The 23,011-nt window shown below is 36.2% G+C and overlaps 1 protein-coding gene across 2 annotated transcripts in view; it reads left to right on the top strand.

Moving 5' to 3' along the window:
- The first annotated feature begins 248 nt into the window (after nucleotides 1-248).
- Nucleotides 249-23,011, top strand: part of LOC131038656 (regulator of nonsense transcripts 1 homolog) — a 38,387-nt gene continuing 15,624 nt past the window's right edge. Inside the window, exons 1-14 of one of the 2 annotated variants that reach the window (XM_057971152.2) lie at nucleotides 249-474; nucleotides 594-1,109; nucleotides 4,270-4,521; nucleotides 4,839-5,009; nucleotides 5,133-5,183; nucleotides 7,274-7,366; nucleotides 7,472-7,567; nucleotides 7,774-7,824; nucleotides 7,926-8,065; nucleotides 8,468-8,576; nucleotides 21,966-22,088; nucleotides 22,193-22,264; nucleotides 22,666-22,737; nucleotides 22,843-22,909. In XM_057971152.2, coding sequence (XP_057827135.1) covers nucleotides 612-1,109; nucleotides 4,270-4,521; nucleotides 4,839-5,009; nucleotides 5,133-5,183; nucleotides 7,274-7,366; nucleotides 7,472-7,567; nucleotides 7,774-7,824; nucleotides 7,926-8,065; nucleotides 8,468-8,576; nucleotides 21,966-22,088; nucleotides 22,193-22,264; nucleotides 22,666-22,737; nucleotides 22,843-22,909 — 1,795 coding nt within the window. In that variant the 5' untranslated portion in view covers nucleotides 249-474; nucleotides 594-611. Of the gene's footprint in view, nucleotides 1,110-4,269; nucleotides 4,522-4,838; nucleotides 5,010-5,132; nucleotides 5,184-7,273; nucleotides 7,367-7,471; nucleotides 7,568-7,773; nucleotides 7,825-7,925; nucleotides 8,066-8,467; nucleotides 8,577-21,965; nucleotides 22,089-22,192; nucleotides 22,265-22,665; nucleotides 22,738-22,842; nucleotides 22,910-23,011 lie in introns of both variants that reach the window. The other variant, XM_057971153.2, reaches the window with a different exon arrangement.

Here is a 23,011-nt window from a genome sequence, read left to right on the forward strand (position 1 = left end):
TAATCAATTATATTTCCTTGGTGTTTAATAAAGACTAGGGAGGTGAGGGCAAAACCTCGTATATTGGGCAGCGACAGGAGAACCCTTCAGCCAATCAAATTCTTCACCTTTAATCAATTTTAACCCCGAATTTAACCCGAGTTACACCTCCCACCGCTTAAAATAAATTTCTCTATTTTCGGTATGTTTTTTCCCTCGAAAAAACACTACACTCCATATTTTTATCATTTAACTATAAATACAAAAAAGTTCATCTGCTCTCTTCTTCTTCTTCTTCACTGAGCGTGTCTCATGCGATTCCAGCAAAGGGGAAACAAAAAGAAACCAAAAAAATACCCACACTTTGCGCGATCGGCACGCAATTTTACTTCCAAAATCCTGAGCGGACGACGATTCCGCCTTCACGGAAATCAGCAGGTTTACAATTTGAGCTCTCAATCGCTCCAATCTGTTCAGGACATATCCCTCTAACAGGTTGGTGCCCTCTCTTTTTCTTAAAACCCTTCCGGCACTTAAAATTTATTGCTGGATTTCGTTTTTACTCAATCGAAACCAAAAAAGCCAGCTATTTTGCCATCTGGGTGCCATTTTAGGGTTTTAAGGGTTTGTCAATGGCGGACCAGCCGGTTTCGAATATCTACGAGCCTGCTTCCCAGGGTCATGGCGACGCGTACACTTTTCTGGAGTTCAATACGCAGGGAGACGATTTCGATTACCCAGAATTTACAGAACTCAGCCAGCCCATCAGGCCACCCGTTTGGGCCGACGGGTCGCAACCCACCGATGGAAATGATCTAATGGGTGTTGTCAATTCTGGAATTAATCTCGGCACAGATGTTTCGAACGATGGTAAACCGAGGAACAACCTTAACCAGGTGGGTATAGGGGCCGATGCGCTTGTGGATAATATGAGAAGCCTTAATTTCGAGGATGCAGGGTGCGAGGACGATGGCAATGATTATTCTAAGAGGGATACTCCCGAACACGCCTGTAAATATTGCGGGATTCATAACCCCGCATGTATTGTTCGCTGTAATGTACCGTCATGCAGGAAGTGGTTCTGCAACTCCAGGGGGAATACTTCAGGTTCTCACATTGTCAGTCACCTGGTAAGTAATTTTTATTCCCTTTTGCTTAAAGCAATCTGCATATTGTTTGTATCACCCTGCCGAGCAATTATATTTTCTCCTGTATTTTTCATGCTAAGTTATTCTGATTTTACTTGTTTCCCAGTGCCAAGCAAATATGCTTTTTCTTGTTTTTCACTGCCAAGCAATTCTTTATATGTCTATTTTTCCATTAGTAAGCAATTATGTTTTAACTTATTGTTCTGGGATTACCAATCGTTGTGTTGATAGGGACAAAGTTTACAAAATGTCTATTATTTTGGCGTGGTCTCATGTGTTGGATACTGGAGATTAGAACTTGGGTTTTGTCTAAGTCCATCCACAAATCAGTTGCCCTTAAGCTATGGGCTAACTTACATCTCCTAACAACCAATTCCTTTTAGGCAAACCTGCATCTTCATGGTTTGAAAACTCAATATTTGAACTTTGCCCTTCCACTATGGGTTAACTTGCATCCCCTTACTGACCAACTTTTTGTACTAATTTCCCCACCTGCGAAGAAATTTTGTTTTTGCTTATTTTCCCCCTTGCTATAAGCAATTTCTTAAAAGAAATAAAATTTGCTCTCCCTATACCAAGCAATTCTAAGTAATCTATTCACCCCTTACTAAGCAAATTTGTTTCTACGCGCTCCCCCTTATTAAGCTATTCTGTTTTTCTTATTAATCCATTGTTAAACAATTATGATATTACTTACTTTCCCCGTGTCAGGCAATTCTTTTTCAATCTATTTCGCCCTTATTGAGAACTTCCATTATTAGTTGTTTCTACCTACTACTAATCAATTCTTTTTTTTAAGAAAATGGGAGAAGGTAACTAACTAATGGTGCTCGTGACAAGCCCCTCAATTCTATTTTTAGTATTTACTTCTTTCTCACCTACTAAGCACATCAATTATTATCTGTTTTACTTATAGCAAGCAATTCCTCTTTTTTTAAAAGCAAAAAGGTAAAGGTAGTTTTGTGGGTTGCAGAAAGTGATATCAATTTGTTTTGTGAGACTGTTCTTGTTCTTGTAGAGTTTTCTTTTGTATACACTTCCTTGACGTCAGATAATAAGCCCTTCTGTTTTTACTTGATTTCCTTATAGCAAGCAATTGTCTTTTTTAAAAAGCAAAAGCTAAAGGTAGTTTTTTAGGTTGCAGACAAGTAAGATACAAGTTTACTGTGTGAGACTGTTTTTGTTTTTGTTGGGGATTCTCTTATATGCTCTTGCTTGAAATCAGACCGTAATTTTTGATACCCAATTTCCTTGCTCAGTATGATTATACCTTTTGAGAATTCCTTTTATACACCTTCATATGCTGAAATTTCCTCTCTAGTTATTGTGTTTCCCTCGAAATGTTAAAAGTTTCATGAGTTTTACAAATTTATAAGGCTCCATTTAAGGAGATAACCCTCCAGGCGATCTGTACAAGTACTAAGGATCCAGGACAAGATATAGACAGGGGCAACAATTGTACCTGACCTTGCTCCTTTGGTCACCCTATCTAGCACTCTTTCTGTCCTTGCGCTATATCTTGATCTACCCCAGTTATATAGGTAGGGGCACTACAACTCTTCTCAGCATCATATCACAACAATGGGGCAGCCATTGGTTACCTAGAATTGAGAAATTTTAGTGGCAATTTTCTTGGTACCAACTTTTATAGGAATTCTATTTGGTCTGAGATTATTGCAAATTCTGACCCAATTTGGACATAAATATACAGTGAAATAACTCAGAATTCCTCCCCATTTTGTTGAAAGTGTACTTCCTGTTAAGGCTGAACTGTTGAATTCAGTGTTGATACGTTTAGTCATTTTTAAGTGCTAACTACTTTACTGCAGGATTTCTTGTTTCATTAATTTTTTTTCTATAAATCTTACCAGTTTTTTTGTCTGTCAACAAAATTCTTTAAGCCATACACTAGCATAGGTATTTTCATTTTGTATGCTTCTTTCTTAGCTATTGAATAAACCAAAAGCTTCATATGGCCATAAAAAAGTAATCTAGATGATATAATTAGGGATTTTATTTAAACTGGACAATTTGATTGTTTTATTAATGCATTAGCTGTGGTCTTTGGGACTGCTCCCATTGTAAACATCAGTTTGTGCATCAACCCATTATTGTCAATTGTGAAAATCATAAATCAGCCAAACTCACATTAACCTGGTTTTGCTTCTGCTGCTTCACTCACTATGTTCCTCCAGCAGCTTCCAGGTCAGTGATGATTTGCTGTCCAATGGCCCTATGCTAGGGGAAGTTTAATTAGTGATTATTGAAAGGTTGTGGTTTGAAGTAATCTACAAAGCCTTCTCAAGTGCTAGGTATATTTTCAAGGATGAAATCCTCCACATGATTGACTGAATGTTTTGCTAGAAAATCCACTTCTTGATTAACCTTAATGTGGCAATGTTGAATTGTGAAGAACTCTAGGGTGGGTGTGTAATAATATCCATACATTTTGTAAGATGTTAGCAATCTTCGAATTCTGTGAGTGCCTCTATTTACCGGGTCTTCTTCCAATAGAATTGATAAGAATGCAAGATCTGTACATACCTACAGACACAAAAGGAGAGCCTGTGTATCTGCTTCATTGTTAGTTCCTTCCTCCAATTTCTTCATGATGCACGCACCAAAATCCTTCTTTGTTCTGGGGTGCAGGTTTCCTCATGAGGCTCCATCAAAAGTTAATTTGGGGCTCTCTGATAGAGGTGGAGATCAACTTATGCCCATCTGAGGATATAAAGTGGACTTAACAGTTAACTCCATAAGTATATAAAAACAGGGGGACAAAATTTATTTGTTAATCCGGGAGTTGTTTTTCGTTTCCTTCATTAGGATGCTGCTCATTTTTACCACCTTTTGTCTCCAAGGAGTAAGAGAAATTAAATGTAGATATTTAAACAAGTATTTTTAAATAAGATCTTTGAAGGTTTCATTTTTAAATCTTCATTTATGATCTTTAAATCTAGGAAGTAGGAAAATTTAATTAGAAAGGTTTGAAAAAGTAATTTTGAATTTGAAACAATTCGAATTGTGTAAACTGTTGTGCCAAATGTGTGATCATTTGGAATGGTTTTTCATCTGGATGCGTCTTCTCTTTTTGGATGGTTATGGTTGCTGATACTATAAAATTGTTTTATGTTCTTGACAGGTTCGAGCAAAACACAAGGAAGTTTGCCTTCATAAAGACAGTCCCTTAGGGGACACTATTCTGGAGTGCTATAATTGTGGCTGCCGAAATGTGTTCTTATTGGGATTTATCTCTGCTAAGACAGAGAGCGTTGTAGTTCTATTATGCAGGGAACCTTGCTTGAGTGTCAATGCTCTAAAGGACATGAATTGGGATCTTAGCCAGTGGTTACCATTGATTGATGATAGATGCTTCCTCCAGTGGCTTGTGAAGGTCTTGTTTGCTTCTCAGACATTTCAAGTTTTGGGTTACATCTTCATAAAGATTTGCACTTTTCATTATGATAGTAAGAACTTCTGGAAAAAAACTGTTTAGGTTTTGCATACATAAAAAATGCTTTCGCCTTGCTTGTATTTTTATTTTGCTTAAACAAAATTGACACAGTTTTTTCCAGAAGCTCTTACTATCTTTGTATTGACTGCGAAAACCTAATGTACAACTTTCATTAGGTTTGATTGTTCTCTATTTCAATTATGTTATATTGGAAGTTGCAATAGGAAGCCTCAAAAGCTTCTTTTTGTTGTTTGCAGGTCCCTTCAGAGCAGGAACAACTGAGAGCACGCCATGTTACCGCACAACAAATTAACAAACTAGAAGAGCTTTGGAAAACAAGCCCTGAAGCTACTCTCGAAGATCTTGAGAAACCTGGAGTAGATGATGAGCCTCAGTCAGTTGCTTTAAAGTATGAAGATGCATATCAGGTATATTCCTGTTCTTGGTATTAATTGTGATTCCATGTTTTTACATGTTTCATCTTGCGGTGATTGTTATATTTAATTCCTTTGGATGGCATATTCACAAAATGTCCTTTTCTTTGGCTGCAGTACCAAAATGTTTTTGCACCCTTGGTGAAACTTGAGGCAGACTATGACAAGGTACAGTGATTAAACATTAACTAGTTGTAGTTAATGTGTTTTAAACTTTCAAATTAAGGGTTCACCTGAAAGATTGCATTCAATGTTCCACCACTGATGATGATCTTATTACTTAAAGATTGGCTCTGGTTGTTACATTTTTTTTTACTTGCTAGATGGGATGTTGTCTAATTACCACTGTTTGTTTACTGTGTAATCATATCAGTTTTGCACTGAGAAGATGGAGGAAGCCTTTGTTAGGGCATGCAATGCTAAATAATGCCAGAGAAAAACTATCCAATATTTTATGAAAATAAAACCATTTTATGCGCATAATTATCTATTGAAATATGTCTGTTATATAGAGAGACATACAATCTATGTAGGTTAGCAAAGTAAGACACAAAACCATTATATTGAACCTAGGTCTCAACAGTGTCATAACCTATATTCCCAAACATAGTTTTAATATTTAGAACAGCATTAAAGAATAATATAAACAATAGAACAATGGAAATGATGACTATTGAAGTCTTCACAAAGAAATAGTTTTATTAATTCCAGAAAGATAATATTTTTCTGTTGTTTTCCTTGAAATTGGTCTTGTATCCTTGGTTGGATATACCTTGCATGCCTCTTCGTTTCCCACTGTCCACCTTGCTCTGTCACCTAAGATATTCTACCCTGTTAAATATTCAGGTTTTCAAGGAAATAAATAGTTTTCAAAGATTGGTGAAGTTTGAACAATCAACATACTCTTTTAAATCTGTAATTACACCACTTGATTTTTAATCAAAGTAAAACTTTTGTGTTGTTTAACAACATGTTACTCCATTTAAAAAAACAAAGGAAGACTAATCCTTTGGCTAAAAAGTTCCATGACAAACACTGTCAGAATTATAGACAAATTTGGGACTTTGAAATCACAGATAATAGGAAATCTATTTTATTTGAACTTAGACCAATGAACATGGTCACACTTAAGACAAATTAGGAAGTTTTGAATACAAACATGACATTAATATTTTTCCAAGGACATCCATACATTTGGAACAATCAGGAATAAATGGGTTAATCTCTTGTAGTACAGTTTCAGAGTTTCTCTTTCATACCTTGACATGATTTTACTGCCTGACAATCAGTGGGTATACCAGTACCTACAAGAGAAATAGCTAGGAAGATTTCCTGCTAGAATTCATCGACAACTGAAGGCCTGATAAGCAGGGGTCTATGACGAACACAGATAGGGATGCATGGTCTTTGTACTTGAAATGCTATTAATTCATCATGTGTATTCTAATAAATCATGCCTATGCCAATAAATCATATTGCATATTGTGAATGTGTTAAGGAATCATGAATTATCATAATTCTATTTTGTTCGATAATTATCTCCTTCAATTTTCAAACATCACAATGATCAAGTCATAGACTATTGATAAGCATAGATTAAATTTTGTTTGGTAATTTCTGATCTGAATCTCTTGCATAAAAACAATTGTTAATTTTATAAATACTGTGATAAAATAAGGTAACCGTTGAAGGATAGATTTTTTTTTAATGTTAGAATTTCTGATATGAATGCCTTACATGAAAATTACTATTAATTTTTAGAATAATGCATTAAAATAACGTAGATATTAGCAGCTTTGTTTAGATTATTTTGAGTTTGATTATTGATACTGTTAGAGAATGGAATTTTTGTTGACATGACTATTTTTCAGATGATGAAAGAATCACGTATTACAGAAAATATAATTCTCTACTGGCATGTTGCCTAGTAGCCCTAAGAGTTGACATTCATATGCCAAGAAATCATATCTGATACTGCAAACATGTTAAATAATCATGAAAACCATTGCATTATACTTTGTTCGAGAACCATTTTTTTCAATACATACTATGCTCAAACATCTGATGATCAACTCATAGACAATTGATGAAAAGGATAAGATTTAATTTTGTTGTAGAATTTTAGATTGAATGCCTTACATGAAAACTATTTTTAGTTTTTAAAATAATGCAGTTAAAAAGTAGCAATTTTGCTTGGATTACTTTGTTTATTGATACCTTTGGAGAATGAAGTTTTATTGACATGACATTATTTTCAGATGATGAAAGAATCTCAGAGTAAAGACAATATAACTGTTCGCTGGGATATTGGTCTCAATAAGAAGCGTATAGCATATTTTGTATTTCCAAAGGTAAGTTACAGTGGACATGAATTAAAATTTCTATTTTTAGCTAATAAAGTAAGTTTTTATTCTCAATTGGAAGCATTTGATCCTAATGATCTTTTGCTATCACAGGAGGATAATGAACTACGTCTGGTACCCGGCGATGAGTTGCGCCTGCGTTATTCCGGGGATGCAAATCACCCTGCCTGGCAGTCTGTTGGGCATGTGGTATTGCACATTTCTTTCTTTCATTCTAACATGAGATATTATGGCTTGGTAGTATCAGTTAATGGAGGAAGAGATAAATTTTAGTTGTAATGGTATAAATAGATGGTTTTTGGTGTTCAGAGAGTAGTTGCATTCTACTGAACCTAACTCACTTGTTATGGTACAGCCAACCAATAAAAATGCTATTTTTTGTTTGGTATTTGCAGATTAAGCTGACTGCACAAGAGGAGGTTGCACTTGAGCTGCGGGCCAGTCAGGTGAAGTCATTCATTGCAGAAGATTCCACTCTGTACTGCTTTGAGGGCATCTCTATTCACTTTCATTAATTGTATACTTTTATTTTGTACATGACTTACAGGTCTTTGGTTCATCTTTACAGGGTGTTCCTATTGATGTCATCCATAATTATAGTGTAGATTTTGTGTGGAAAAGTACAAGCTTTGATCGAATGCAAACAGCAATGAAAACATTTGCTGTAGATGAGACTAGTGTTAGCGGGTATGATCTGAACATCATGTGCTTCTTTTCAAATTAATTAATTAATGTTACATACTCTTTGGCAAAACAAAATAATATAAACATCAAATATTAAATTTTATCGGTGTTTTAGGTTCCTTGATATGCTCTATAAAATATGATGTATCATCAATTCAATTTTTCTGCATCCAAGTATTTTGTCAATGAATAAATTTTGTGCTTTTATATGCAGTGGGGTTTTAAGTTAGTATGTTCTGGAGGACCATTATTTTCCATGCATATTTAATAATGCCTAATAATATGCCACAGTTCCCATCTCCATTAGAATGATGATTAATAAAATGATATGTAAAATTTTTTAATTCGACTTCTCTGGAGTGATGGCCCATTTTTTGTAACATATTTTGTATTTATTTCTCTCAGTTATATATATCACCGCTTGCTAGGACATGAAGTTGAGGATCCTATGGTTCGTAATACTTTACCACGTCGCTTTGGGGCGCCTGGCTTGCCTGAACTAAATGCATCTCAGGTGCATTCACGCTTACACTGATATTACATTTTTATTCCTTGGGAGATTAATGATTAAATTAACAGTTTTGATGGAGGTAGTTGACATTTACATTTTTTGTATGTTTCTCTTATAATATTTATTGGCATAATGGTGTAGTATTTTTTGTTTCATATGGGCTAGTTAATATTCCTCATATATTTTAATGTAATTGCTTTATTATGCTTTCTCTTATCATATGGAATATTTTAGCTTTATTTTTTTGAGGTTTAAACCTTAACGATAATTGTAAATGCAATTGATTTTACTGTAGTTGCCAGGAGACAGGTACTAATATTGGAACAGGAGACAGTGATGGGTACTATTATACCATTTGTTGGAAAATGAGATTAATACAATGGAGATGACAAAAATAAATTGATATTTAATTAAATATTCAAATTCAGAAAAATAGTAAATAAATACATTTTTTAAAATTAAGTAGTTGCAAACGGTCACTTATGGCACTCGACCATTTGGTCTTTATTCACCCCCTGATCTGGTCTGGTTTGAACTATGAGCTGAAATGGCAATGTTTAATAGACGACTGGAATTTTGAAGAAAAGTAATATGCTTGACTGTTGCACAGATCTTATCGTTGATTTTCCAGGCTTTACTAATTATTCGCAATGTCATAGTTTGCAGGCATTAGCAATGAACAATTGAACTCAAGTAGTTTACTGCATAACAGCAGAAATTGTTTGGGAAAAATGGCAAACCAAAAAAAATCAGGTTTCAAAAAATAAATAGAAAAAAAGACTAACTTTTTTTTTCTTTTTAAAATTTAAGGATATTTCCATAGTATAGAGATATAGAGAGCAAATAAAATAGAGAGTAAGACCCATGAATTGTAGAAAACAAGATTTTGTCTTTTATATTCATATCGCTGATTACATTGCATTGCACAAAGCATACTTTATAGTGCATATATAATAACTATATGCTTATATTTGACAAAATTTCAATTACATTATAGTTTGTACAAAGTTTGAAAAAATTAAATGTAGCCAGTGAGTTTTGCTACTACAAATACAGTTATGCTAGAGGGCTATAGGTCTTGATGATGAAGTTCCTAGTTCAGAGCATCTCCTAAATCATTCAACCTCATGACTATCCAAGTTGGTCTCTAGGATCCCAAAATCTTCAAGCTCAAAAATGTCATTAAAAAAACTATTTTCCTTTGTGGAGCAGACATCATTAATAATGTAATTTTGTAATATTTCTAACTTTCTATAATGATCATTCGGTTAAGATCTTTCCCTTTCGTAGTTAGTTTCTTTTTAGTATGTTTCCTTTCGTGTTTCTATTATTGATCATTTCCGTTATGGAAAGATCTCTTGTAATCTCTATATAAGGAGCCTTTGTCTCCTTTGTAAATAATATATACTGAATTATCATTTCATGGTATTGGAGCATAGGTTCTTTTTTGGTAAATTTTTATAGTAAAAATTTGTCTCTTTACCTAGAAATTTCGAGGAAATTTTTGGAAGTATTTTTGCCTGTTTTTTTTAAAAGAAAAATTGTGGAATTCGTGTTTGGTCACTTAAAACCCTAAAACTTAAAAAGTTGAAAAGAGTATTTGATGAGATCTAAATTCAAAGTTAGAAACAGGAAGACATGCAAACCAATTTTGTCTTCCTGTGCATTGCTCACCCCCATGTAGATAAGCATAGCAAGAAACATGGCCGCAACATCTGAATTCACTCTGTATAGATGGTGAGCCCAGAAAAATCCTGTCCCCAGCACCATTTTTATAGCATGAAGAACCAGGAGCTGCTCTGTGGCTAACATGACAAGTAGACGCTTGTTAAAACTACACCAAGGAAGGACATTTGCTGCTTGGTGGCCTCCAACAGAATCAGTGTGTACATCATCAAAAGCACTTTAGCATTAGTAGCAGCATAGTTGGACTACTCGCGACTCGGCTCGACTTGCCAAGCCCCTAGGAAAAAAACTCAGGAAAAACTCATAAAAACTCAGCGAAAAACTTGGTAACTTAAAAACATGCTTAAATTTAATAAAAATGCATTTTTTTTCGCAAAATTTAATGAGAAGATGCATCCAATGAGTCAATAAATGATAACACAGAAAAAACAAGCTGATTTTAGATATATTTAAATGCAAAGTGTCTACAAAATCGTATCCTCATGAGGAATGTTGATGGCTGGAAGCCTGGAAGCAAAATAGTAAATGGTTTTTGTAAAACCAAAAGTAAATACATCATTACAAATTACAATTACAACTTCCTCTTCCCAGCTCTAGCAAAAACTAGGGGAGAGCTAGAACAAGAGGGTCTACTCCTAGAAGTCTGTAGTGGGCGTGACTATGCCTCCTCGCTTGGTATGGCTGGCTCATCCTCCATCCTGGATGAAGCTATGTCTCTACTTGCTTGTGGCATTGGCAATGACTCCTCATCCTCATCCTCTTCCTTCTCAATGTCATCGAGCGTGAAACCAAATCCACCCCCTCCTCCATAGCCTGCCTTTCCAAATCAGTGATGTCATCCTCGAAAAACAATGGAGGCTGCTCCTGTGATGTTCAATCACTGTAAGGATCTATATCATCCAAGTCAATTGGACTGCCTGCTACTTCCTCTACCTTACGCGCAATCGAAGATTATATTGCACAAAGACAAGGTCATTGAGGCGTTTTTGAGCTAACTTGCTCCTCTTCTTCGTGTCGATGGCTTCAAACAAGCTCTAATTGCGCTCACGATTGGATGAACTACAAGGTTGACATAAGATTCTGAGGGCAAAATTTAGGAGATTTGGGGTATTTCCACCCCAACTTTGCCACCAATCATTTGCAAATTAAAATTAGGTTGAGAGTAGCACCCCTCGCCGGGGTCTAAGGGTGAGAAAAAGAGGGGTAGAGAGATAGGTCTAGATCTTGGGGGAGAGAGTAGAGAGTGAGATGAAGTGTGGTAGAGAGGGGGATACAGGAAGAGTGATAGGGAGATAGATAGGTCTAAAATGCGAGGCAGATAAAGTGAGTGAGATAGAGAGAGCGAGAGAATGTTGATAGGAGCATAATGATTACTGAAATTTGACTGTCTGAAAAATTAAAAGATCTTCTAAAACCTATAATTTGCAACCACTCTCAAACATACTGCCAATATATACATGAAATATAACTTAAAGTATTAGTGGAAAATCCTTTCTTATACTTAAATGTTATATTTCATGTATATATTTTGATAAAGAGAATGAAACTGACTTGAAAAAACAAAAATAGACAATTTTTGGACATGTTTGGGCCTCTTTTTTTGTTCTAGCTGAGTTTTTTATAGAAACTCACTACTTGACGAGTTTTTGCTGCAAGTTAAAGTGGTAAAAACTTGCAGAGCTCAAAAACTCGGTGTTCCATCTATGAGTAGCAGAGCGCACAGAAAATCAGATGAATGAAAATGCCACTTTGTCTACCATTTATAGTCGAAACCACCTGCCGAAATGATAGCCTTGCCAGTGTAGTTAAGGAAATGTCCTAATATGATTGTTTCATATTTGGAAAAGCTCATTATAGGTATAATCTGCAGCCACCATATCAATTCAACTTCATACTGCCACCTAGCCATTTACATGTTTTCTCACACACAAGGAGTGATGTCAATCTAATGATACCACCTCCAAAGGACATGAGGTCCAATTAACCATAAACGCTAATCAATACCCCAACATCTGATTTGTACCAAGAAAAGCCGCCAATTGTGACTTTCTTGCTGACTCCAACTTGTACCAATATGGCAATTAAGAGATGATTGGTCTGTCCAACCCATGCCCACCCATGCCCTCTGCAGCATGCTTTGCCAGCTCATCAGCCACTTCATTTCCTTCTCTGAGTACGTGGCTCATCCTAAACTGTTTCAAATTATCAATTAATTTCTTGATTGGGTCTAGCCATCAGTTTAGCTTTCAGTTAGGCACATGATTTTGCCTAATGGTGTTAATAGTGGTGAGAGAATCCCCTTCCAAATGGATTTTGTCCGCTCCTAATTCCTTGCCAAGCTCTAATCCCCTCAGTGCAGCTCTGAACTCCGCAATATTATTTGTAGTGACACCAATATGTTCAGAAACTTCTGCTAAAACACACCTCTTCTCATTGTGCACAACATACCCAATTCGGCTAGGGCCAGGGTTGCCTTTCGAGGCTCCATCCACATTGATTTTAATCCAGCCTGGTCAGGGGTGCATCATCGAACTTCCTTACGATATGCTGTCTCTCTTTTATTGCCCACTACCAAGGGTACAACCAATCCCTTAAATTGTTTGACCCTCTCCTCATCCCAACTAGTGAAAGTGTTCTCTTTCATAGGTTTACTTCTGGCAGCCGAGTTAGCCAGTTCTATAATAAATGTTTCAATTTTCTTAACTATATTATACCTAGACATCGATTGATCCTTAAAGATCCTTCTATTGCACTCCTTCCCCACCTCCCATACAATCGAGGAGGGGATGATCTGGCAAAGACAGTTGAAAATACTTTATTTGTGCCACTTCAACCACATGTTAAACCAGTCTTTCAACTTACGCAGGAAAGGGATCTGCAGATTGAGCTTCATAGTGAAATATTTGCAGCAATATTCTGCATGTGCACATGTTAAAAGAAGGTGATTCATGTCTTCATTATTGCTCTTGCATAGTGGGCATCTCTCGGACTTGGAATACTCAGTTTTGCTAGCTTGCCCTGGGTGAGAATTCTATTCTGAATGGCATCCAAGAGAAAACCCCTGCTTGGAGAAGGCAATAATTGCCCCAAAGGAGGTCTTTGGTCTCCTTAAGCTTATAGCCTATCTTGACTTTATATTCCCTATTAGTAGAGGCACACCATCTAATAAAATCGGTCCACTTTGAGAAAGAATACACCTGCGCTTCAGGATTTTTGTTAATTCTTCCTTTTGTTCTCAAGGAACGTTCAACTCATTGGATGACTAACATTCCCATTTCGGGATGTTGTTGACAAAGGAAAAGATCCATAATTGCAAATGCTCCTTCCCCACAATCTGATTGTTTCCCTCATAATGTCAGTCAATTGTGGCTTGTTGCAAAGAATCAAAAACCCTTCCCATTAGTACTCCTAGAAAGAGGCAACTTGGCCATTTTTTATCTCCCAAGTGACATGCTTGGTAATTAAATCTCTGCTCTCCAAGATGAAATTCCAAATTGCAAAGCCTCTTGGGGGGTCCCTAGCGGTGAGAAAGCAGGTTGGGTCATCAAAGTTGAGGTATTTTCTTCTTAAGATTTGATCCCATTTTTGATTACCTCTAACCATGTTCCAACCAAGTTTCGCTCCCATGGCACAATTCATGATGCTTAGTTGCTTAATACCAGTCCCCTTAGCACCTGGGTGTTTACATATTTTGTACCATGAGATCAGTGGGATCTTTTGACTATCATTAGTCCCGTTCCAAAAGAATTTCCTCATAATGTTTGAGAGTATGTCATCAACTGTGTTAGTTTTAGCAATTAGATTAGCAGTATAGAACAGAAAATCAGAATGCAAAGTAAATCATACGCATAACACACATAAGCAACACAAGAACAACACAACAGTACTCTGGGAAAACCTCCCTCTTGGAGGTGAAAAACCCAACAACAAATCTCAAGTTGGCCTGCCTTGTTAATTTAATAATAATATTATGTATATCGTCCAAATAGGTCTTGACCTATTAAGACGTTATTGCTTGATTGCCTTTACCACACGCTGTACTCAAACATGAGTTTGGGCCCAGCCCAATTACATAATCGCTCAAAATACATATTAGGCCTACCCTATCTACAAGTTACATTTAATATAGGACTGCAAGTTACATTGCCCAATTAGGGTCAGACCAAATTACAAGTTACATTTATAGGGTCTGTCTTATCCACAAGTTACATTATATATAGGTCTTGCCCTAGCAAGACATAATTACAAGTTACATGTATTTGGGCCTAGCCCTATGTTCGATTTACATAATAGATAATACATGTGTATTTTAATTGCCATTGACAATATTAAAATACAATAGATAGGTATCCGAGCTAGCTACTATTTCAACACTCCCTCATAGCTAGGGAGGATAGCTGCCACTTGTCATGATCCATTCACGACCTTCATCTTGCATTGCCGGCAAGGATGAATGCATAAGCTCTGTAGAGTATACCTGCAATAAAACACATAAATATAATGAACTCATTTCATGGTGTCCATCTTGCATTGCCCGCAGAGGATGGATCCACCTTGCATTGCTCACAGAGGGTGGAAGAGGTCTTACACCTTAGCCTTCTCCCAAAGAAGGATACACTCCACCTTGCCTTGCCCGCAGAGGGTGGAAGATGCAATCTAAATTGCATCTCGAGGGTTGAGACTCCCTCTCAATCAATATTGTGTTCTCCACAATTCCAAGCTTCTCTTTGAAGTACTCAAACTTCACTCGAGCTAGAGGCTTGGTGAGAACATCAGAAACTTGTTCATCAGTGCTGATATATTTCAGCTGGATGGCACCTCTTTGTGTCATATCACGAATATAGTGATAATGAGTTTCCATGTGTTTTGACCTGTCATGAAACACGAGATTATTAGACATTTTAATACAACTCTGATTATCATAATAAATAACAGTGAATTTCCAAGGTTGTCCAAACGACACAACAAGAAGCTTGCGAAGCCAAATTGCTTCTCTAGTTGCCACACTTGAAGCAATGTATTCAGCTTTAGTTGCCACACTTGAAGCAATGTATTCAGCTTCTGCAGTACTCAATGCAACTGAGGACTGTTTTCTGAAGTGCTTTTCCTGTCAGTAACACTTCCGACCCAATCAGAATCAGAGTAGCCTTCCAAATTGATTACTGTGTTGATTGGATACTTCAGTCCATAGCCAATTGTTCCACGCAAGTATCTTAGGATGTGCTTGGCTGCCACCAAGTGAACATGCTTTGGCTGGTTCATGAATTGGCTAAGTGCACTCATTGCATAGCAAATTAGTGTTGACTAGATACATCTAGGATCCAATCAACTACCTGTACTCTGAAGGATCTGCAAAATCAGAGTTAGCTGAAAAAAATACTCAACTTCTTCAAGTTGGTTTCCATCATACCAAATCTTTTCAACATATCAATAGTATATTTTTCCTTGACTTAGAATAATTTCATTAGGTCTTTGCCACACTTCTAACCCTAAAAAGTAATGCATTAGACCTAGATTCTTCATTTCAAATTCGGTAGCTAATTCCTTCTTACACCTAATGATGAGACTATCTTCACCAGTTAGAAATAAATCATCCACATATAAAACCAGAATTAGCTTTTCACCATTAAATACTTTAAAGTAAATGTTAGGATCAACATCATTCTCATAAAACCCTAAACCAACTAAGTACTTATCAATTCTGTCATACCAAGCCCTAGGAGTTTGCTTGAGACTGTAGAGAGCTTTCTTCAGTTTGCACACAGTTTCTCTATTATGAATCTCATAACCTTCAGGTTGATCAATATAGACAACATTAAGAAAACAGTCTTTATATCTAACTTCTAGCCTACGGCATTAGCTATAGTGGTTCTAATATTAGTATATCTAGCAGCAAGAGCAAATGTTTCCTTCTAACTACATCTAGCATCATATTTTCAAAAACTTCCATATGGAACTCTCTTTTGATTTTTAATATAAAATTGTGGTAATCAAGTCTCTTGAAGATTGCATAAACTAAGAATCAATCAAGGAAGGCAGCCATAAATTAAAGATGAGAAATGCCAACTTTTTCCCTACTTCACTTTTACTAAATGGACCTATAGTACGTACAATCATTGTGATCAAGGCATTACTTCAAGTGAAGAAACCAAGCTCTCTCTTAAGCTTGAAGGCATGATAATCCAAGAAACTCTTGAAGAGAAAATATCCCAATAGAATGAATTAACATGTAAAGTAACTTATCTAGACTTCCACCATTGATAACATATGCCAAGATTGCTCAAAAGGATATTGCCAGTCTATGATCAACTTCAACCATAGAGTAAAGCTACACAACATTCTAAAATTGTTTTCCATTGTTGAATAACAAAGAGTTAGCTTATATTAGAAAATTAAGGCAAGTGTATGACTTAAGAAAACATTTTACAAAATCCATAAGCAAGGTATATAAGCCTAATTGTCTTTCCAGCCAATGCTTAAAATTAGATATGAGTATCGACCACTCAAAATGATACACATTGTAGTTGAGCACAAGCGTATGATCGAAAGCCAAATTCAATAAGTTAGATACTCATTCATCTAAGGTTTCATCATCAAGAGAATACTTACTTCAAAGAATGTAATAGGCAGTATGCTTAAATTGAAGAGATAGTGTCGCAATGAATATTATGTAAGGATGATGAAAGCCATGATAGAAAATGCATTAGAGCTAAAGGCAATCCTCTACACGAGGAGCAGAGCAAGATTATAATTACAACATAACAAAGAACATGAGAGCCTATTATGAAGAGCTGAAGAGAACCAAGCGTTACACACACAGTCTCAACCTTACATGACAACCTTATCCAAACAAAAAAAACCAGAACAGAAAATGCAGTCCATACGATGTTAAGAGATTTGATGCAAATTAAGAGACACACCATAAGAGTATATAATTCCAGAGCAGCAAGACTATTGAGCATTTCAAGACTTGGATAGAATACAGTGCATCAAAACTATGCAACAAGTATCATAAGGGATCAGATCATAATATGAAGATAGTAAGGTCAACATTGGGCATAGATACTAAGTAGGATGTCTATCACACCAATGACTGATGTTCCATGTTTTTGAATCTCCTATAAATTTATTCATCTTTCTATTTGTGCTTCTTGTTATATCCATCATAATACTCCTAGATTTATATCTGGATACACATACTGAAGTCTTAAGTGCCAAGGATGCATTTAGATCAATGCGTCAATTCGGATCACCACATCAAATAGGTTGAGAGCTAAACATACTTAATATAGAGAGTAGGGCATAACTATCTTCAATTGTTCAAAATGGATTAGAACAAATTCTTAACACAAGAACAAGGCTCGAACTAGGGTGATTGTTCCAGACTTTAGGAAGAAAGTTAGGCAATACTAAGATCTGAAAACAAGTGCACAAACCGACTTATGAAAGCACCCTTAGATGAAGTAGTTAACAAGCAAGAGAACCTTGTGCACTAGATAAGACACTAATAACAATAAGGTAATCAGATGCAAATCTCCAACCAGGTGGACCCTATAATTGAGAATAGAGGATTGAGAGCACCTGAAATCTTATTCTTGCTATCGTCCCATCGATGCCTTGAATTTGTCAAGCAGACATTGTTGTTGAACTTTTTGATTCACGGTAGACTTTTTGAATTTCTTTAGCTCATCCAGATCCGAAGGCTCAGTCAGATCCTTATCTTTCACAAACAGTAACAGACCTTCCATGGTGTAAAATTTAGGGCACCTTCAAGTTTGTCCTTGACTTTTAGGCCTGTAACCATCTTGCAAAACTAACAACAAACTGAAAGTGAAAGACAACTAATAATCTGATTATTTAGAATGAACCTAAAGCTTTGATACCATGGTAATTTTAAGCAATCAGATGTTAATCTTAAATAATCAGGTTATAACAGAACAGTAACAGCAATAAAAACACAAAACAAGACACACCAATACCCTGGGAAAACCTCCCTCTTGTAGGTGAAAAACCTAGCCACAAAGTACAATGTGTATTATCTCAAATGTAGGCAATTACAAGGCAAGTGTGCTTATCTCAGATTGCTGTTCAACCAGCAAGATAGCAGATTTGAATTCCTCTTTATATGATAATGGAGATTGGAGTCCTTATCATCAGCATCAAATTTGCTCAAGGCAAGTCTTCATTAGCTTCGCAAGATCTTGATAGCATCACCTAACAGCCAGCCTTCACACAATGGATGAGGAGCAAGTTTGCACAAGAGAGAGATAGAGATTGCCAAATGTTGGAGAGCAGATTACATGTGTTGACAGCCTTAAGAATGATTCGCCTTGTATATTAATTGATTCATTATGCTGTGCAAATGACTTGCTTATATACTTGACTTGTGGTGTCAAGTCTCAAGTCGGCCTGCCTTGTTAATTTAATAATAATATTATGTATATAGTCCAAATAGGTCTTGACCTATTAAGACGTTATTGCTTGATTGCCTTTACTACACGCTACATGAGTTTAGGCTGAGCCCAATTACATAATCACTCAAAATACATATTGGGCCTACCCTATCTACAAGTTACATTCAATATAGGACCACAAGTTACATTGCCCAATTAGGGTCAGACCAAATTACAAGTTACATTTATCGGTCTGTCCTATCCACAAGTTACATTATATATAAGTCTTGCCCAAGCAAGACATAATTACACGTTACATGTATTTGGGCCTAGCCCTAAGTTAGATTTACATAATAGATAATACATGTGTATTTTAATTGCCATTGACAACATTAAAATACAATAGATAGGTATCCGAGCTAGCTACTATTTTAACACATACAACAGTGATAAACTTATCTGAAGTACTGATGTTGCTGTCACACAAAGGATGACAGACTGAAGTTTGGTTCACTGTCACAGTGATGATATTCGCTGCCTCTACTGTGCATCTAATCAAGTTCGCTGTGCCATCAATCAAGTTCACTGTCTTTAGGTTATGTTCGCTGATCTTCTAATCAAGTTCGCTGACTTCTAATACTGATTTGCTGTCCTTAGGTATTGTCGCTGTCTTCTAAATGAGATTCGCTGATCAGTGAAGATAATTCGCCGATTACAGAGGGCAATTCGCTACTTGATGAAGATAGAGGATATTCGCTGAATTGTGTGTTAGAACAATGAAGTTTATATTACATATATATGTGACACTGGCCCTCCAAATTGCCTTAGGTAGGCCTTGTCAATATTCCCGCCAAGAAGATTAGGTCTAGTTTAAATACAAGTTACATATTCAATAGGTCCCGACCTATTGAATTACAAGTTACACAATGAATAGGTCTTGCCCCATAACCATTATAAGTTACATAAGTTGAGCGCCCAAATAAGGCCTGCCCTTAACGTACACAAGTTACATTGATATCTATTTGGGCCCAGCCCAATTACGAGCTATCCAAATTGGGGCTCAGCCCTAATTATATCAATACCATTAATTTTAAGGCCAAGGACCACATTAAAATTAATTATGCTAGGGTTTCGACCTAGCTACATTTCAACAAACTGCTCCAAGAATCTTCATGCAAGACATTGAGTAAACCGGGATGGCTGAGAGTACTGTCTTAATTAGCAAAATTTTCCCAGCCAAAGTCAGCCATTTTCGTTTCCATGCTTCCAATTTCCTTTTACATCCACTTATGAGACCGTCCCAATAGCATTTTTTATTTACCCCAGCAAATAGAGGCATTCTCAAAAATTTCCCAGGAAGTTTGCCACTCTCAAATCTAAAATCCTGGCAATATCCCTTTGAAGACTAGGCTGTACATTGAGAAAAAAGACTTCTGACTTCTTCCAATTAATGATCTGCCTTGATGCCTCCTTGTATCCATCCATCATCATTTTGATTGTCCTAGCTTCACCTCTTGTGGCGCTGCTAAAAAGAATTGTATTATCTGCAAATTGTTGGTGAGTTATTGCCTCAATGTCGGGTGTGACATCCATTCCTTTCCATCCTAGATTGTGTAATGCTCTTTCCTAAGGCGTCTGCCATGCTAATGAATAGGAAGGGGGAGAGGGGGTCACCTTGCCGTATCCCTCTAGAAGATTCAAAGAAACCTTGAGAGACACCATTGACCAATACTGAAAAGTTGGGGGTTCTAATACAGCTACCAATCAACTCGACCCACTTAGCTCCAAATCCGAACTTGGTCAGTATTGATTGTAGAAACTGCCTATCCACTAAATCATAGGCTTTTAGTATGTCCAATTTGATAATCATGTTTGGAAGCCTTAGCTTCCTGGCTGAATGGATAGACTCATGTGCCACAATTATGCCTTCCACAATAGACCTACCTGGGGCAAAACCACTTTGCTCAGTTGAAATAATCTTGCTGATAACATTTTTTAGTCTATTGGCTATTATCCTGGTAATTATTTTATAAAATTCTCCAGCATATACCTTTATATTTTAAATTAAGGGAGAGATAAGGTTGTATGTTATAAGGACTTCTTTGTGGTGCATTCTTGGTGTAAACTAACGCGTTTATGATAAACTTTATTTATGTCACCAAATGTTTGTGTTTTCAAAGCCATTCATGCTATGCTTGACAAAGATTTTAGAAATGCACATGCTTGTGCTATTATAGCTACAGAGATCAAGTTCCTGGCTGGGTCCTAAAGGTGGCATCTTAGATGACTGTAAACTGGCAGGGATTTCGTCTTACCAGATGGAGATACTCAGGTTTGCGTACAAGTATCTGCTTGCATTTGTTTAATGTTTGAAATGGAGATTATTCCATGCTCCTATCAACTAAGGACACACCTTCATATATCTGCTTCCAGCTAAGTTGGCCAGCTAAAAGTAAACCAACTCAAAACAAAACCAACATCAAGACAGATAGGCTTCTAAGGAGAAATATAGAAATTAATAATATTGCCATCAAGTTGGTCCTAGGGTGATTTTATTAAATTTAACAATATTTGACATTATTTATAATTTATCTTTTTTGCTACCTAATGCACAGACATAGCTGCGGAAATATATTAATAATTAACAAAATTTTACAAAAAAGAGTAGCAAAGAAAAAGGGCTGTCTCAGCTGTCCTTAACTGGGATACCATGCCGCTGTTCCCCCGCTGTACTCAAACTTGAGGCCTTTCATCAGGGTCCCCATCCCCCTGTCAGGAAACTCCATGGAACTATGATAAGATATTATAATGCAAGATTTTTTGCGTTCCCTACCGAATTAGAAGTTGCTGACATATAACTCATTTATCAGATGCCGAAGTGCTGTCTATTCCAAAATTTTCCTTTTCAGTTTACTCAATTAATACATTTTATTCCAAGTTTTCTCTATAGTGTACTCAGTTGTTCTTTAATGATTGAATCCTTGCCTGAAAGCTTCTATGAAAATCTCAATGAATGCCAGATGTCAACAATCATATTAGGATTGTTAATAAATTTAATCTTTGTGCAAGACAAAATCTCTCTTAACTCATTGAAAATCATATTAGGATTAAATCGAGATGGAAGTTTGTCATAAATCAATTTGGAATATGCACAAGTGAAGTGTTAAAAAATAATTAATAGCAACAACCCAAGAATTGCGCCATTGTACAGTACATAGAGATGAACACAAGTGACTGCAAAAGATCACCATTAACAAGGTGTAATACTTTTTAGTGTTGTGAATTGCAGCTTATCTTTAGTTCTTGTGTGCAGGTCAGTGCTGTCAAGAGTGTTTTACAAAAACCTGTGAGTTTGATTCAAGGTCCTCCTGGAACGGGAAAAACTGTTACATCTGCTGCTATTGTATATCATTTAGCAAAGCAGGGTCAAGGCCAGGTAAGAAGGCATGCATTTTGGATGGTTTTGATTTGTGGTTGCTTGTTTACTATTTTCAGTTAATGGTTCAAACTTCAAACATACTTTTGATGTATGTGGCACAGGTCTTGGTTTGTGCTCCTAGTAATGTGGCTGTTGATCAACTTGCTGAAAAAATTAGTGCTACAGGTTTAAAGGTATGCTATTGAGAAAATCCTCATATACCAGGGTTCATTCAGAAGTTGTGTTTATTAACTGGTTACATGAATTTAAAGTTCCCTGTCTGTATTAGAGGGTACATTGGTATCTTATATTTAAGGTTAAAACCATATTATGGGATTCAGGTGTTCATATGTGCCATTTGCATGCACATTTGTTTATTTTATATGGCTAACCGTTGTCAAATTTGAAAGGTTAAAGTATTTCAGCTCAGGCATTATAGTTTTGTGATATTGGGTTTATTGATGTCAAAGTGCCTTTGTTTTTTGAAAATATGTTTTGCTGTTCTTAGAGTTACCAGCAACTAGGGTGCAGAAGACCTAAATATGAGATATGTACTCAAACTTATTATGATATATTCATTTATTTGGTTTTGTAGGTTGTCAGGCTATGTGCCAAATCAAGGGAGGCAGTGAGTTCTCCAGTTGAACACCTAACACTTCATTACCAGGTCTGTTTGTATTTGTGAACAAGGTATTTAGTTTGTTTTTACTGGATTATTGCCCAGCATTTCACGCTTCTTGTGTCATATTGTTTCACATGTCCTCTTATGCAGGTTAGGCACCTAGATACTTCAGACAAGAGTGAATTGCATAAACTTCAGCAATTGAAAGATGAACAAGGTAAACAGTTCAAAAATAATTTAATTTGCAAACCTACTTTTTAATATCATTTGATGTAGATCCTATCTGGATCATGCCATGCACAAAGATTTGATCAAGAAA

Source organism: Cryptomeria japonica, chromosome 9, assembly GCF_030272615.1.
Source record: "Cryptomeria japonica chromosome 9, Sugi_1.0, whole genome shotgun sequence".
Taxonomy (NCBI): domain Eukaryota; kingdom Viridiplantae; phylum Streptophyta; class Pinopsida; order Cupressales; family Cupressaceae; genus Cryptomeria; species Cryptomeria japonica.